Source organism: Pyxicephalus adspersus, chromosome 1 (assembly GCF_032062135.1).
Source record: "Pyxicephalus adspersus chromosome 1, UCB_Pads_2.0, whole genome shotgun sequence".
NCBI lineage: Eukaryota > Metazoa > Chordata > Amphibia > Anura > Pyxicephalidae > Pyxicephalus > Pyxicephalus adspersus.
The window spans coordinates 140,360,449-140,374,953 of NC_092858.1; the positions used below are offsets into that span (position 1 = coordinate 140,360,449).

Genomic DNA, 14,505 nt, shown 5'->3' on the forward strand with positions numbered 1-14,505 from the left:
GTCTGCCAAGCCCCTCTGTTCTTTTTCTGGGTATAATGCCAGACAAGAAGAAGAAAATGCCTTTGTCTTTCTAATTGCATATTCTTTCCTGATGAAATTATTCTAGTCACAAACTCACCTGTCTGTAAATTATTTTAAATTATTTTGAGTGGTTAGATGTTGAAACTGATTGATGATTGATTCAAGTGGAAGCAAACGTCCTTCGTTCAGTTTTTTTTAATTTAAAAAAAAAGGCAAATAAGTAAAGGAAAGAAACACCTTTCGAAGGCAGATTGACAGCCATGCAACCTTTGCTATGAAAAACAGTAACCAAATCATTTATAGGCAGCTTAATCAGACTCATTACTTACTATGGATTCCAGAATTTACACAAAGATTACTGGAAGGGTAAGCATGTGATTGCCCTTTGCAACGCCCAATGCCAAGCAAACCTTGCAGATTTGTAAGCTACCTCCTAGATTGTAAGCCCTTGTGGGCAGGGTCCTCTCCCCCTCCTGTGTCTGTCATTTGCAACCCCTATTTAATGTACAGCGATGGAGATTATGTTGGCGCTATATAAATCCTGATTATCATTAATAATAATAATTGTTCAAGAGACAGACACACTCAATGGCCCTGATTTATGCTCTTATTAAAGACTTGGGAAGATAGACTAATGTGGGAAAACCTTGGTGAACCTCCAAACCCAGAATGAATGTCTTAAACATAATGTTCTATTAGTTGGAAAATGCTTTAAATCCTGGATCAGATCCATTCCAGGTCTGCTGATTCACCCAGGTTATCCAGTGATAGTCTATCTTCTCCAGTCTTAGAGAGCTTTACTTAATCAAGTCCATTTTTTAGTATTCAACCGGTTTTAAAGAATAGGCTTTGGCATCACACAGTGATATTCTGAGATGTTAAAAATCTCACCCAACCAAGTAGGCCCTGGTTTGACTTTACAAGAAAAGTTAATAGTGGCACATCATTTCAGATGCTGACATATGTAAATTTGCACATCATGGCTTTTTTTTTTATTTCACAACATTCTCAGTTTAAATTATCCAGCATTGTGACAGGTTTGCTTTTTACATGAAAACAGCAAATCGCTATATCACATTTATTTCCTTATACTCCTATGCAGCATTATGGTTATTACATAAAGCACTGAATGTCAAATTACAAAATTGTAAAAGCATGCTGAAGGTACAAAATCTGTTATTAGTGGATTTTTGCATGTACTTGAAATATTGATTTTCCATAGCACTATATCCTGTTAGCCAGGGGTTGCCATCAGCAAGGGGTATTTCTGCAAGTTTACCTGCTGCTATACCTAGCGGCACCTTGACTTCACTGCTCTGCACCCCCGTTTTGCTGCTGGAAGCAGAGAGAAGAAACTGCATTGAGACTTGGGAGTCAACACAAGGCTGAAAACCCTCTTTGTAACCACGTGACAGTGTTGGGTTCTTTAGTTATCACCAAACACACACCAGTACTATCACATGGGAGGATGACCAAGTAACAAAGTCTCCCATATACAGAATTTTCCACCTACTTCAGGCTGCAAATAAAGCCAGGGGTCCCCGGACTAGCAGCTTAATATCAAACCCATCAACAGTTCATAAGTTGTCTTTCCTCAACAACACGTAAATTCACTTTCTATATAATAGAGTTGGGGTTATTGTAACTGTTTTTCAGTAGTAAAAATCAAGACCAGCCGTTTTCAACCAGGGAACCATGGAACACTTAGGTGCCTTCAATAGTTGCCAGGGGTTCCTTAAGCTGTGACTAACATAAGATGGTGACCGCATAATTCTAGGGCCAACACCACTTGGCAGAACTAGCTGGATGAAACCAAGGACCTTTAAAGTGGTCTGTAAAGATGGCAGTCTGACCACAAATGTATAGCAGGGATTCCCCAACTAGCAACCAATGCAAATTGTTTCCCATTAACAGATTATAGCAGGGAATCACTGACACCTGAACATTATTTAAATGGCTCCTCAGGAGTAAATAAAAAAAATAAAAAAGAGGTTGAGAGTTCTGTTCCCAATACGAAAAAAAAAACCAGATAAAACAAGTGTGACTTAGTTGTCATCATGTTTGGATCTATGTCATGCAAAGTGTCATTGTGTACTTTTAAGGACCAAATGCACTTTAAACATAATTTTGTAACAGATTAGCAAAGTTTAATACATTTTTTTACATAGACTAATGTAATGAAAGTTAAAACAAAACCATATACTGTAATAGGTGGAGGGACTCAGAGTACTATGACGCAGGTGTGGACAAAGTAAAGTAATCCAGCAAGCATTTTCAGAGAGCCGGGAAACATGTGCTTTCATTGAAATAACAAGGTAAAAATGTAATGCAGCTGTAATTTTCTCCTATGAACTTTCTACCTAGCTCCTGGAAACTGTCTAGAAGTTCCAATACAGTATAAATGCAAACCTTACCTAACCAAGCACATACAGTGCTGTAGCTGCAGTTGAGACAGTTCAAGATGGACAAAGACAGAGGACAGTTGGCAGCAGATGGATGAAAGCCAAGTTTATTCCTATGTGACACATGCTGCGCGTTTGTGATAGATCTTACCCATGGGGGCAAGTAATGAAGAGGAATAGTCAGAGAAGTGAAGCTGCATTCCTGCATCTGACATATCGATCAACTCACTGAATCAAAGCTATTGACCCAAAAGATGTTCTCTGTCCTGGGAAAGGAAAATACGTGCACAATTCTATGACTACAGAAGAGGGCAGTGCGGAGCTCAGGTAGATGGTCATTAACCCTTAACAGGTGAACAGAACTAGAAATACAATAATTAAATGGAATTGTCAATGGCATTCTGCATAAACAGCAAGTTAATGGAGTGGAATGGTCCTTGCAAAGTAGCTTATTCAAACCTATCCTATTCTATTTGTCTTTTCAATTTTTTATGTCTTAGAAATGATAACTGTTATGTTCTCACCACTGAGGTGCACAATAATTAGAGGTAAGGCCTGAATTTCCTGGGGCAATGTAATAAATGTATTAAATTTGAATGAAACAGGAATCTAGAAAATGGTGTAAACCAGCAAACGAGCATGCTTTAACCAGATAAGCCAAACACTAAGGGTTCTCATAACGGATGTCCTTTTCAGAAACAGCATTTGCTATGCATGTGTTTAAATAGTAAATGTAATATTTAACAAGAAAAAAGTCTGCATTTTACCTGCTTTGCTTGCAGTTCACACAAACCTCAACAGGACATGCTGCATCAACAGAAATGCAGTGCAGGTGAAATGCAGCCCATAAACTGCTATGTATATTGTTTTATTATGCAATGTCCACTGGTTCTCTAACGGAGAATTAAAACCTGGACAGGGGTTCTAATCCTTCCCCAACCTATCCAACCAGAAAATGTTTTAGCTTTACCTTATATATCATTGATTCCTTTTTTAACTGATCAGGACATACATAAAAGGCTAAGTTTGAATCCCCCTATGTGGGCTAGTAGATGAAGAATTAAAGAACCCATAAAAGTAAGTTTGTTGTTACACAAAGAGTTGTAGATGTTATAAAATGATAAAACAGTTACATAACCTAATCATTTTGGATGAACAAATATTGCTTTGGCGTCACCATATTCCAAAATTTCTCCTAATACATATCATGGGATTGCCCCATGTTCCAGTTCAGCTCTGCCACCCTTCAAACCCAAGTGTAGGGGGTCACATTAGACGCCTAACCCAGAACCCAGGGCATGGATTTGGATATTGCTCCCAGGATGTTCTGAAACAATAATGCAGGTTTGTACAGGTGCCTTTCAGTGACTGCATTTGCAAGTTATTTTAATATTTTTGTGCAAAGCCCTTGTATTTACCTAAATGTTTAAAATGCAGTCATCACAAGGTATCCTGTATGATATTTGACTTGGAAATATATTTATAGAAATCATTCTGCAAGAACTACTATAAAAAGTGTAAACCATAATCTACTTGGTATACTCCCTGGAGTAAAAGAAGACTTTATACCAGTAATAGCCGCAACGGTATCAGGATTACAAGTAGATTTACTCCACAGACGTCAATGCTGCTGAGTGACTTGCTTCTTAAAGAGAACCTTCATAAAAATCTGAACAATCTCCAAAGCTAAAGCTGAGAACTACTTTAAAATTATACAGCTTAGATTAAAGCAAAAAATGCTGCTCCTGTGTCAGCTCTAAAAAAAGAAACAAAATCTGACTATTACGAATTCTTTAAATATTTTTTTTCAAATAAGAAACTATTGTTTGAAAAGGATTATATATTCTAGAAGCCATTTTCAAATAGGATTTCTTAGAACCCTAGGGTTCCACAGGGGGTGTCTATGGGCTCTTAGAACAGGCACAGTTTGATTTCCTATCTGACAATGCCTGCATAATGTATAGGACACAAAACACCTGGGAGAGCCAGTGGCATGACACAATGGCCTTCTTCTGATCCGGCCACCCCTGTAAGGACCATTTCAGACTTGCAGCTGACCACAGGCTCAACTGCAATCCCAATCCCCCACATTTACCTGAATAGGAGCAGATGAAAACCATTTCACTCATGCTTTTGCAATGGATTCAATGCACTTTTTTAAAGTAACAAGCCACCACTGGATGGGGGAGTTGCTTTTCTTCCTCTGGTCGAAGAACCAAATTCTTCATTTGACAACATAGTAGGGGAAGCTGGGAGTGACCAACACTTGTGGATTTCCACTGCAAATCTGATAGGGGCCTAATGGAGGTATTTTTCATCATAACCACCAACATAAGGTGAAACATTTTTCCCACTGATCCCAGATTAATTTCTTTTAGCCATTAGTCATTCTAGGCTGCTCTAGATTGCCTGCAAAGATCATTTTGATGGCTATTAGAAGTAAGCCTGGTTACAAAATTAGTATCCTAACTTAATATATTACCGAACAAACACAAACATTTTGTAATATTGCAATCTTTTGATATCATTTTGTTCTGAAATAGTTTGCAAAATAACTGTATGATTTATTGGTATCAGGTGGTTCTGACTGGACTCTGAACATTGTACATATTTTACATTCTAAATGTGAATAGAGTTGTTCTCGGCACTACCTTCAAACAGGTCACACAATCAAAAAATTCCTTTTCCCAATCATAGTGCTACTATACAGGGGAATATAAAAGGCTGAAGATAGAACATAGTCAGACATTTTCACTAGTTACATTTTAAGTATGGACAATAAAATGTATTTCTTTAAAGAAACATATAACTGCTTTTTTTGATTGGCTTAAAGCTCAGATTTAGGTTGTAAACCCAACTATATGTCTGCATAGCCACCATAGGTAGTTTTCTTGGTAGCACAACATACCTACAGGTCTGTACCCTAGAACAGCGGTCACCAATTGGTGGTCCGCGAGAAAGCTTTGGTGGTCCGTGGCTCTGGCCACTGCCCCCCTCTTGACCCCGCTGGGGGGGGCCCACTGGCCAGAGCTGTGGACCATGTCCCTTGTATAGATTGTAGGCTCAGAGTGGTGGGCGGGTTGTGTCTCTAGGAGAATGGGAGGGTTTTGGCATCATGACACTAACATTATTTTGATGATGTAAACATGGATCTGACTTGGTAGTAATTAGCCACATTGTTGTTCTTGTAATGTTGAAGATTTTTCACCAATCAACTAGGTGGTTTCCTTAGTTATTAAAAACACCTCACTCATCCTAATCTATTCACCATGGTGTCATTAAATGTGTCAAGGAAAATGCTTATTGTCCAAAAACACACTGTGAAAGTTTTGAAAATACTTTGCTCTTTTTTATATATAAGAGCAGGTGTTCATGTATGTGAATGTAGTTTAGTTAAACAACTGTGCTAAATATACTGCTCTCCCTTTAACAAGACCTTTTCCTTTGTTTGGGTCATAAAACACGTACATTTTGGAACAACTACACCAATAGCAAGCAGGTCTATAATTGTGATCACTTAGCCTGCAGAATTTCTAGAATGGTTACCCTACATTTCACCGGTGAACAACTGAAATGCGGACAGAGACATAAACTTACTGAGGCAGCTGTGCCCATAATGTACCAGGAAGTCAGCTCCTAGCGCCCGTGCAGTGTAATCATCCACGCAGCACGCTCCGTATGTCACATCTCCCATCACCACGGTCTCTGCCGATGTAAATCTACAGACAAGAAACAGGGACATGAGACCAGCAGGGAATATTCATTGCTGACTTAAGAACACATGATAAATGATGTGTATTATAAGGCCATGTGTAGATGGAAAAATATGCACTTTCCAAACTCCCATTGCAATTTAAATAGCAAAAGCATAAACAGAATAAAATGTGTAAAGTATGCTAGTTCATTACAATTGCAAGGCTGTTTTAGTGTTGTAAGTGGAAAAAAAAAAGTAAAGAAGAACACCAGACTTCTTAACAGTAAACCCATTAAACAGGATCGTTGAAGTTGTTTTAATGATGGCTGTCATTCTGGTACTGGCTTTACTTGCAAGTGAGTTAATGACTTGAAACATGTATGAAGCCAGTGAAGTTTTAAATGCCCATTCTGCATACTTATTCTAGGTCAGGGACATATTAGGCAGTGAAACCAAGGGCAGAATTTTTGGAACACTTTTTCGTTCACCTTATTAACAATGAAAAGCCACTGACTGTTATAAACAGTGGACATGCTGCACAGATCTGCAGACGCTTTCAATACATCATGCTTTACCCCAAATGCCATCCATTTCTATTAGACAAAGCACTTCTTGATGGTGCCAAAGCTTATCCACCCTGCCTGCTTTCTGAACACACATACACTTGTGGTATCTTTACAGGAACATGGCTAGTAGATGCCAATGGTGCAGTAAAGTACTGTCGGCAATAAAACAATGGTCAGAGGTTTTATTGCTGCTCCAGCAGGATGGAATAGATGGTTGTTTTCATTATAAAATACCTGTCAAAGTAGAAAGAAAGTTGTGGAGCATTGGGTCAACTGGTACAGCAAATGTAAATGCTGAACCTTTAGGCAGTTCTCCAGAAAGAAAACAACCGGGGCCAAAACCTTCTTGCACTGGTCCAAAGCATTTGGCAAGCCCCAATGAATGGGACTTGAAATGTGCTGGATTTTTCACTTTTAATAAAGAACATTCTTGGACTATATGTGTCTAGTCTAACATATAGCATGGACAGAAATATTGGATCTTCCGTTGCTGAACACTTTTTACGAACACTATTTGCATGGCTGGTTTCTGTTTTAATGACACCCAAGGGAAAAACATGCAGACAAGTCAGAATAAAGTTAAAGTTAAAATTCCTGATCTGCATACTTTTTTTCCAAGTCAGTGTTATAAGAACTATAAAGTCCATTGGATCAGCATGGCAGCCAATGAGCAGATGAGATGAGATGAGATGAGATTTTCAGAAAGACAACACTACATTTTTTCAATACAACTTTCAAAGTTCTTGTTGTAAAGTGATGGTTAAGTAATATTGAATAACAACATTAAATCTGTAAATTCCATTGGGAATACTGGTCACAATAATATTAAAATGACATCTAATATGCATAGCAATCTGCAGAGTGAACCTTGTCATTTATTTGTTTTGTGTATAAGTCCTGCTTTTAGCTGCCTACCTAATGAACATAATAGATTCACTCGGACATTTCATGTCTGATAAGCAAATTATGATCATACAGAAATCAGGCAAAAGATAGGTCTGAAAACTGAAAACACAAACAGTGAGCCTTCAAAAAAACAAGAAGAGTTCTAATGTCAGGCAGATAAGGATGAAACATACATACCAGATTAGACACCAACACAAAACATAAATTGCTATGCTCTGCTTTCCTTGATTTGCTCTGATTATCGGTTACATTCAAATTGTCAAGAAAAAAAATTGAAAAGGCCCCTCCTTTCCAAATTCATCCATAACTAATTGAATATGTCGTGTAGACGCAAATGAGAAGGACAACAAAAAAACAAAAAACAATTTACGTAAAAATTCTAAAGAAACAGGAAAAAAAAAGGGAACGGGTGTAGGGAACAAAGGTGGGGGGCCCATGGGGGGCCAAAACTGAAAAACTGTCCTTTTTTTTAAACGCAAAAATCCGAACAAAGGAACCGATTTGTTTGTTCTGCCTGGAATCCCATTAAATAAAATCTGCCCCACAGAAAATATTCCAGCCGTTATCTAATATTTAACCAGTTGTTGACAGAGAATTTACTTTTCAGCAAAAGGAAACCTACAATTTAATTTTGTGTTACGGCTAAGCAAACCAATTCTTGAAGTAAAGACATCTGGAATCATTAAACACCTGTCCTCAATCCCTTTAGAAAAAAACACTTACCGCTGTCATCCTAAACAGTGAGGCCTGTATACCTTACACAAGTGGATCAATCATTTGTATTCTGTGTTGCAATCCTGTCTGTGCACACACCTTTTTTTACTTTTTGAATAAGGTGGTAGCTGTATTGCTCTAATGTAATACAGTTCAATGTGACTATCTGGAGCTCCATCAGCCTGCACATGTTTCTATCTTGAAGCATGGCTTCCTGGACTTTCATGAATGAGCAACACCTGCAGTTTCCTCTTGGGCTGATCAAAGTGCAATATTAGTGCAATCATGCTACAAAAATTGCCTTGCAGCTGCCCATAATAAATCTCTGATGATCCCTTAATGTGTGGTTGTGTGTAGTGGTGAATGATCATGCAAACTTGGGAGCACTAAGCATGCTTTTATAGATTAAACACTAAGACAATGCTGCACATATGTAACGCTCAGTCAGGGTGAAGAAGGTGGATTCTCGGTCTAGCAAACCCTCCAATAGCACATATTACCGGTGATAGCTCCAACGACATGCATTAGAATGTCTAAGCGTCGCTGTGTAGTTACTCACTGCATTAATGATCAAGACACATTGTTGTCTCTTTACATTTGCAGTTGCTTTTATTATCTGTCGCTCAAATTAATAAAAAAACGCAAAGAAGTCGTCTGTCACCTCCTTTATGTTTGTGGATTATCAGCTAGAAAAGTAAAAGTTTAGAAAATTAAACAGCATCCCTAGGAATAGGAGATGATCAGCAAATTACAGCCATCAGCACAGAAGAGAACAGAGGGTGGTTCAATATCACAGTGATAACAGAAGTCAGCTGTTTTCGGTATTCTAGGGGTATATACAACTATTCAGTTCCATGTTAGAACTTCCTTTAATAAACAATTTATTGCAGTGCTGCAGATTACTGCTAAAGACAGACTTTACACAAGCATCACATCTACCATAATCCAAATTTTGGTATGAATCAAGATTTTTTTTCAACCTGAAAAAGCCCTTTAAAAAATAACTGGTTTATAGTCAGGTCACGCCACTAGACAGTGCTGTTTCCTCAAGTAAAGTGTGTTACAAACTCCTGCTGTCCGAGACAATATAAGAGTTTGTTACACACTTTACATGAAGACACAACACCATCTATTGGTGGCAATAAGTAACAAATTAAACTTGAATTTTAAACAATAATACATATAAGGAAGCACTAAGAATCCTAAGACCAAACTAAGGTTTATTCACAGAAATATATGAAAACAATAACTGCACAACACATATTGGGAATTGCAATTCAGACCATGATAAAAAGAAAAATTCTATGGCCAGTACTTTTGGTAACAGAACTGATAAAATGTAACGTGTCACCTTGTCATGGACATTTTTGGGTAATATACTTTGAATGATCTTTTTCAAAGGCACACTTCTATTCAAGCCTCAATACACATTATATATTTACTCAACTAAAACGCCTTTTTTATATTTACTGAAAAAGTAGAGATTTTGTTGTGTAGGTGTGCACTAAAAATTCAGTTCTTTATTGTAAATATAGTTGTACCAACTGCATTAATATTGTGTTTCATGTACAAAATAAAACTTAGCATGTATCCACAAACTAAAATAAAAATTAATATGGCAGAGAAAAGGTTAAGGTTGCAAATTACAATTATGATAGCTGCGACTTCCATTTCAGCCATTATTTTGTCTTCCGGCGAACACCTTCACCCTTATTTTGCTGTTTGGGCTGAACAGGGTGACCGATTTAATTCTCTCATCTGTGCTCACAGTCGCATTAAGGAAAATGTCAAACACGCCTATTTCCATTCGCCGTGTTACAAAACACAAACTCCCAGAGCAACATGCCAAGCAACCAGCCATGTAATAGTCATGCATGTTAGCATCTTTTTTAATATAGCAGCTTTAAAAGACTTGCCCTCCAAGCTGAACTCCGAAGCATCCAATCCTCTGAGAGCACCAGACATTTTTATTACTGCCTGCGTTCTGTTCATCTGCAAGTGAGGAATTAATGTCACAGATATTCCGGCGTCCGGTCGGCAAGGCTGAGTCATAAAGAAGTTCATTGAAATTTCAAAGATAAGGGCAAGGAAATAAATCCCAAATTATTTTAGATCACAGCAGAAAAGAATATAGGAGATATTTTGTAATAATTATTTTACTGCAAAGGTGAGAAAGAGGAAATGCAGAGGCAGATTATTAACAAAAAATGCCGGCAAAGTAACAGGTTATAACTGCTTCAAAAGAGCAACCTGCAGCACTATAATCAAGCTGGAATAATCTCAGATCAGTGCCTGAAGCATTAGATGCTATGTTTAGCAATTATCCCCTTTTCCCTGCCCGTATACGAGAAGGTGAGGCTGATGGGCAGAGTGATGAAGCCCAATGGGCACTTAACAGGTAATATTAATAGGGATCTGAAATGAAAAACCATGTTACAACAGCAAATGCAAGAGGTGTAGAGAGTGGCCTGCATGACTATGAGCTGAAATGGTGATAACAGAGACCACTGCCAACCATCGATTCCATATTTAACCCATTTCCCTGTAGGCGAGCACCTCTGACTGATTGGTAGTGTACGCAAGTGATAACCCATAATAAGGGTTAAACTGTTGCTCCTCCACTGCAGCATGGCTTAAGGTGGCTATGTCACAATATGTTGTAATAGGCAGCGTTTATACTCATGATCAAGAGTGGTGTCATAGCAGGAGCCCTCCAGGCTAAGAGTTGTCATGAGGTTTTACAGGCATAAAAAAACATAACACAAAAGGATGGAAAATACAAAGGAAAAGTGGAAACATTAAAGCAAGCTCTAAGATAAAAAAGTAACAGGTGAACAGAAATAGACTTGAAAGAGCACACGATATGCAATGCCACATGCATGCCAAAAATAATCCAGTGTACACTGAAAGCAGAAGTATAATAGCATGGCGGGACACATAGAAAACAGGTTACTTAAACCTGAGTAAACTGTATTAGAAGATGTTTAAATTGTTAGCTCTGATGGGTAGGGAACGCTGCTCCTCCTGTGTCATTGTACTGGTCTATCACGCAAGTTTGTTATGCACAATCCCTGTTATTCCTAATATATCTGTTGTATCATATGGTGGCGCTTTAAAAATAAAGGTTATTGATAAAAATAATGATGCATTAAAGCAGAGCTAAAGATCCACATGCCAAAATTACGGCCAGGCATAATTGTTATTGCAGAGGCAAGAACCATTCCCTCCTACAATAAAACATACTTACCTGTCAGTTTGTTATCTTCTTTTCAAAATACACTGAGCTGCTTATGCTGCACGAGACTGAATGAGCTCACATGTGCACGCACGGGAGTTACGTCATCCTGGTCTGGCCAATCAGGATAGACAAAAATCTCACACCCAGAAGTGGAGCCGAAAAAGATGGCAGCATCAACAATGGAGTGAGGGCAGTTGAGTGTAAAGCCTTAAAACAACTTTTCTTTGTTCTTAGAGTGCCAAACGAGCTGCAAAAATAGAGTCATTGATTAGATTACAACCAGAACGCCTTTATTAACCAAAAGGAAAGTATGGAAGGTGGTAAAATGGTGGCCAGAGATTGACCATCCAAACATGATAGGGCATTCTAGATTTTGGTGAGAAAAAAAGAGGCTGCATAAATGCACCCAGTCACAGCTAAATATTAGAGGGGAATAGCCCAGCACTCCGATCATCTCCAGGAGCCCGTTGGAGAGAATAGCAGACATTGCAGGGTGCTAGAACGCTGTGCAGTTGGGGTCCTTACTTCACATTTGCTAAGGACCCCATTAGTTCTAAAACTGGTAATGCATTCGGTGGTACCTTTATTACAATGTGGGAGAAATATATCTATCTTAAGGGTAAACTCTAGTGAAAATTAAACCTTGAACATAAATTGAGAATCGATATAGCAAGCAAAGCTCCTGCCATAAAGCTGCGTCTGCTTTTTTTAATTGAGGTAACATTGTTTAATTTTAGTCTCTTACAAACTGAGTAGTGGTTTCCTAAAGGGGCTTTGGAGTAAATTATTGTACCCTTGCTGGATTGTTAAATAATAGTCATTTTTAAGTGCTAGAACTACACAGAGCCAAAGAACGTGCACATTATATTTCCAGATAACTTCACATATGATGATATACTTATATAACATATCGAAGAACCAGCACTTATTTGCCTTTGTTGTTTTTATGAGCATGTTACATCAATTTGAATAGCAGAGTAGATGATTTTATGACCCCCTCACTGTTCATTAGCACCATGTTAGCGCTAGTTGGCACTTATCTCTTCTCCTTCCTCGTTATTAGTTGAGCCTATTGACCCCAGTGTTCTCCCAAGGTACTTAGTTTACCTATGTTTAATAACTAATTAAAGGATAAATTGTGATCTACTTTGAGGATTCTGAGCAGAGGGATTTTCAGGTTTAATCATTGTGCTCTTGTGTTAATTAAGTGAAAGCGGTAAATACAACATCCACACATCAGTATGTCTATCAAGATGAGTAAAAGCCACAAAGAAGCAGCCAAACATCACGGGGTATTATGCTATTAGCAGGCACAAATCACAAAATCCCATGAAGCTACATGACAATAAAAACGATTTATAAAGAAAGAGACATTACATATTAGTGATAGAACATGTGCAACATTTTGTCCTTCAAAAACAATTACAGTACAAACACTTGTGGATTTTCTGTGTTCTAGGTCCAATAAAAAACAAAACAATAGCTGTTATATAATAAAAAATGACCTTGTACATAAAAAAGAAACTAATTCCAAAGTCTTTCCTAGTTAACTAACTATACTATGGTCCTGTTATGTGTTTTTTTTAATCTACATTTAGTCGGGCGAAAAATTCTTTTCTCTTGCAGCTGTAAAGCTGTTGAGCATTTGAGGTTGCCAAATCAACAAATTGTTAGGTATGACAAGAAAACTATTGCTAGGCATTAAAAGATTTTTGAAGATGTACCTAAAAAAGGTAAGCAGATAGCAAAGGATGGGCCCCCCGCTATTGCCCATGGTCTCCTGCAGCTGATCCTAACCCCAATGGCGACTTATCACGACTGGTTCTACACTTGGTCTCTGTATGAACGTGGTCATCTTCATGGGGCATTGACTTGTTTTTTTGTGTCAGTGCCTCCAAGTAATGAAAACGAAAATGAGCAGCAAGGTAGTAGGATCACCAAATCCCAATTCCCCAAGATGAGCAGAAAGCTATAAGGCTGTAGAAACAAGAGTGCCTAGGCACACTCGCATATGACTAATATTGTTCAAAAGGAATTTAAGACAAATAGGTATATTGTCAGGCAAGAATAACATTTTAAATATCATCTATAGCTTAGAATTTTTTGGGGGGGGGGGGTTTTCCCCCCCCCCCCCCCCGTTTTTTCATTTTCACGTTCTAGATTACATCTTTCATATTTTGTAATATAACACCAAGTATTGCACATCATTGTTTTGGAGTACAGATTTTGCATCTGGTAGCAAATTTAGATAATCATATTTTTATTTGATTTGAAGAAATGTGTTTTATGGTATTTTTCCTGACACAGTATTTACACAATTTCCATTTCCCAAGATATTCACCCCAAAATATAACTAGCATTGCCTGTTAATTAAAATGATATTACAAAATTGCGACTTTTATGCAATGTAGTAAAATGGTAAGGCTGTAAGTGAATGTATGCGGTTTACTTTAGTAGAGCTTTATTCCCTATTCGATGCTACACCGTGACGCACACAGGAAAAAATAATTGGTTTGAGTAAATTGTTGGTATGGCATTCAGATAAGATCGAGTTAGTTAAATCAAAAACCTTTACGTTACCGCTGGATTTTATGCTTTGCTTTTTTGCTTTGAAATTAGAACATGTTGAAGAAAATTAAAACACATGGACAACATACTAATTACATGCCTTCATCGCATTTGAGGTCCTAACAGGTTTTTTTTTTTATTATTAATTGAATTTGTATATAGCAAGTGGTTTCTGAGAACGCAAGGTATAAAAGGTAGGCAATTTGATTAAACATAAGTGTACTCACAATTTCAAAGGATTAGAAAACCCTCTAGCCCACTGGTTTATTAAAATGTGAAAGTCGTTGTCTGGTAACAAATGGACTTGGACATGCTAGTGTTACACTATCAGGAAAATGGCAGCCACATTTAGGCCAAGCTCTTTGAAAAGGCGAGATATACGCATTCGTATAACTA

General features: G+C 37.8%; 1 protein-coding gene across 2 annotated transcripts in view; it reads right to left on the reverse strand.

The window, feature by feature from the left end:
- DPH1 (diphthamide biosynthesis 1) overlaps nt 1–14,505 on the reverse strand; it is a 149,536-nt gene that overhangs the window by 64,745 nt on the left and 70,286 nt on the right. For both annotated transcript variants that reach the window (XM_072429230.1, XM_072429236.1), the window contains exon 4: nt 6,021–6,142. In XM_072429230.1, coding sequence (XP_072285331.1) covers nt 6,021–6,142 — 122 coding nt within the window. The remainder of the gene's footprint in view (nt 1–6,020; nt 6,143–14,505) is intronic.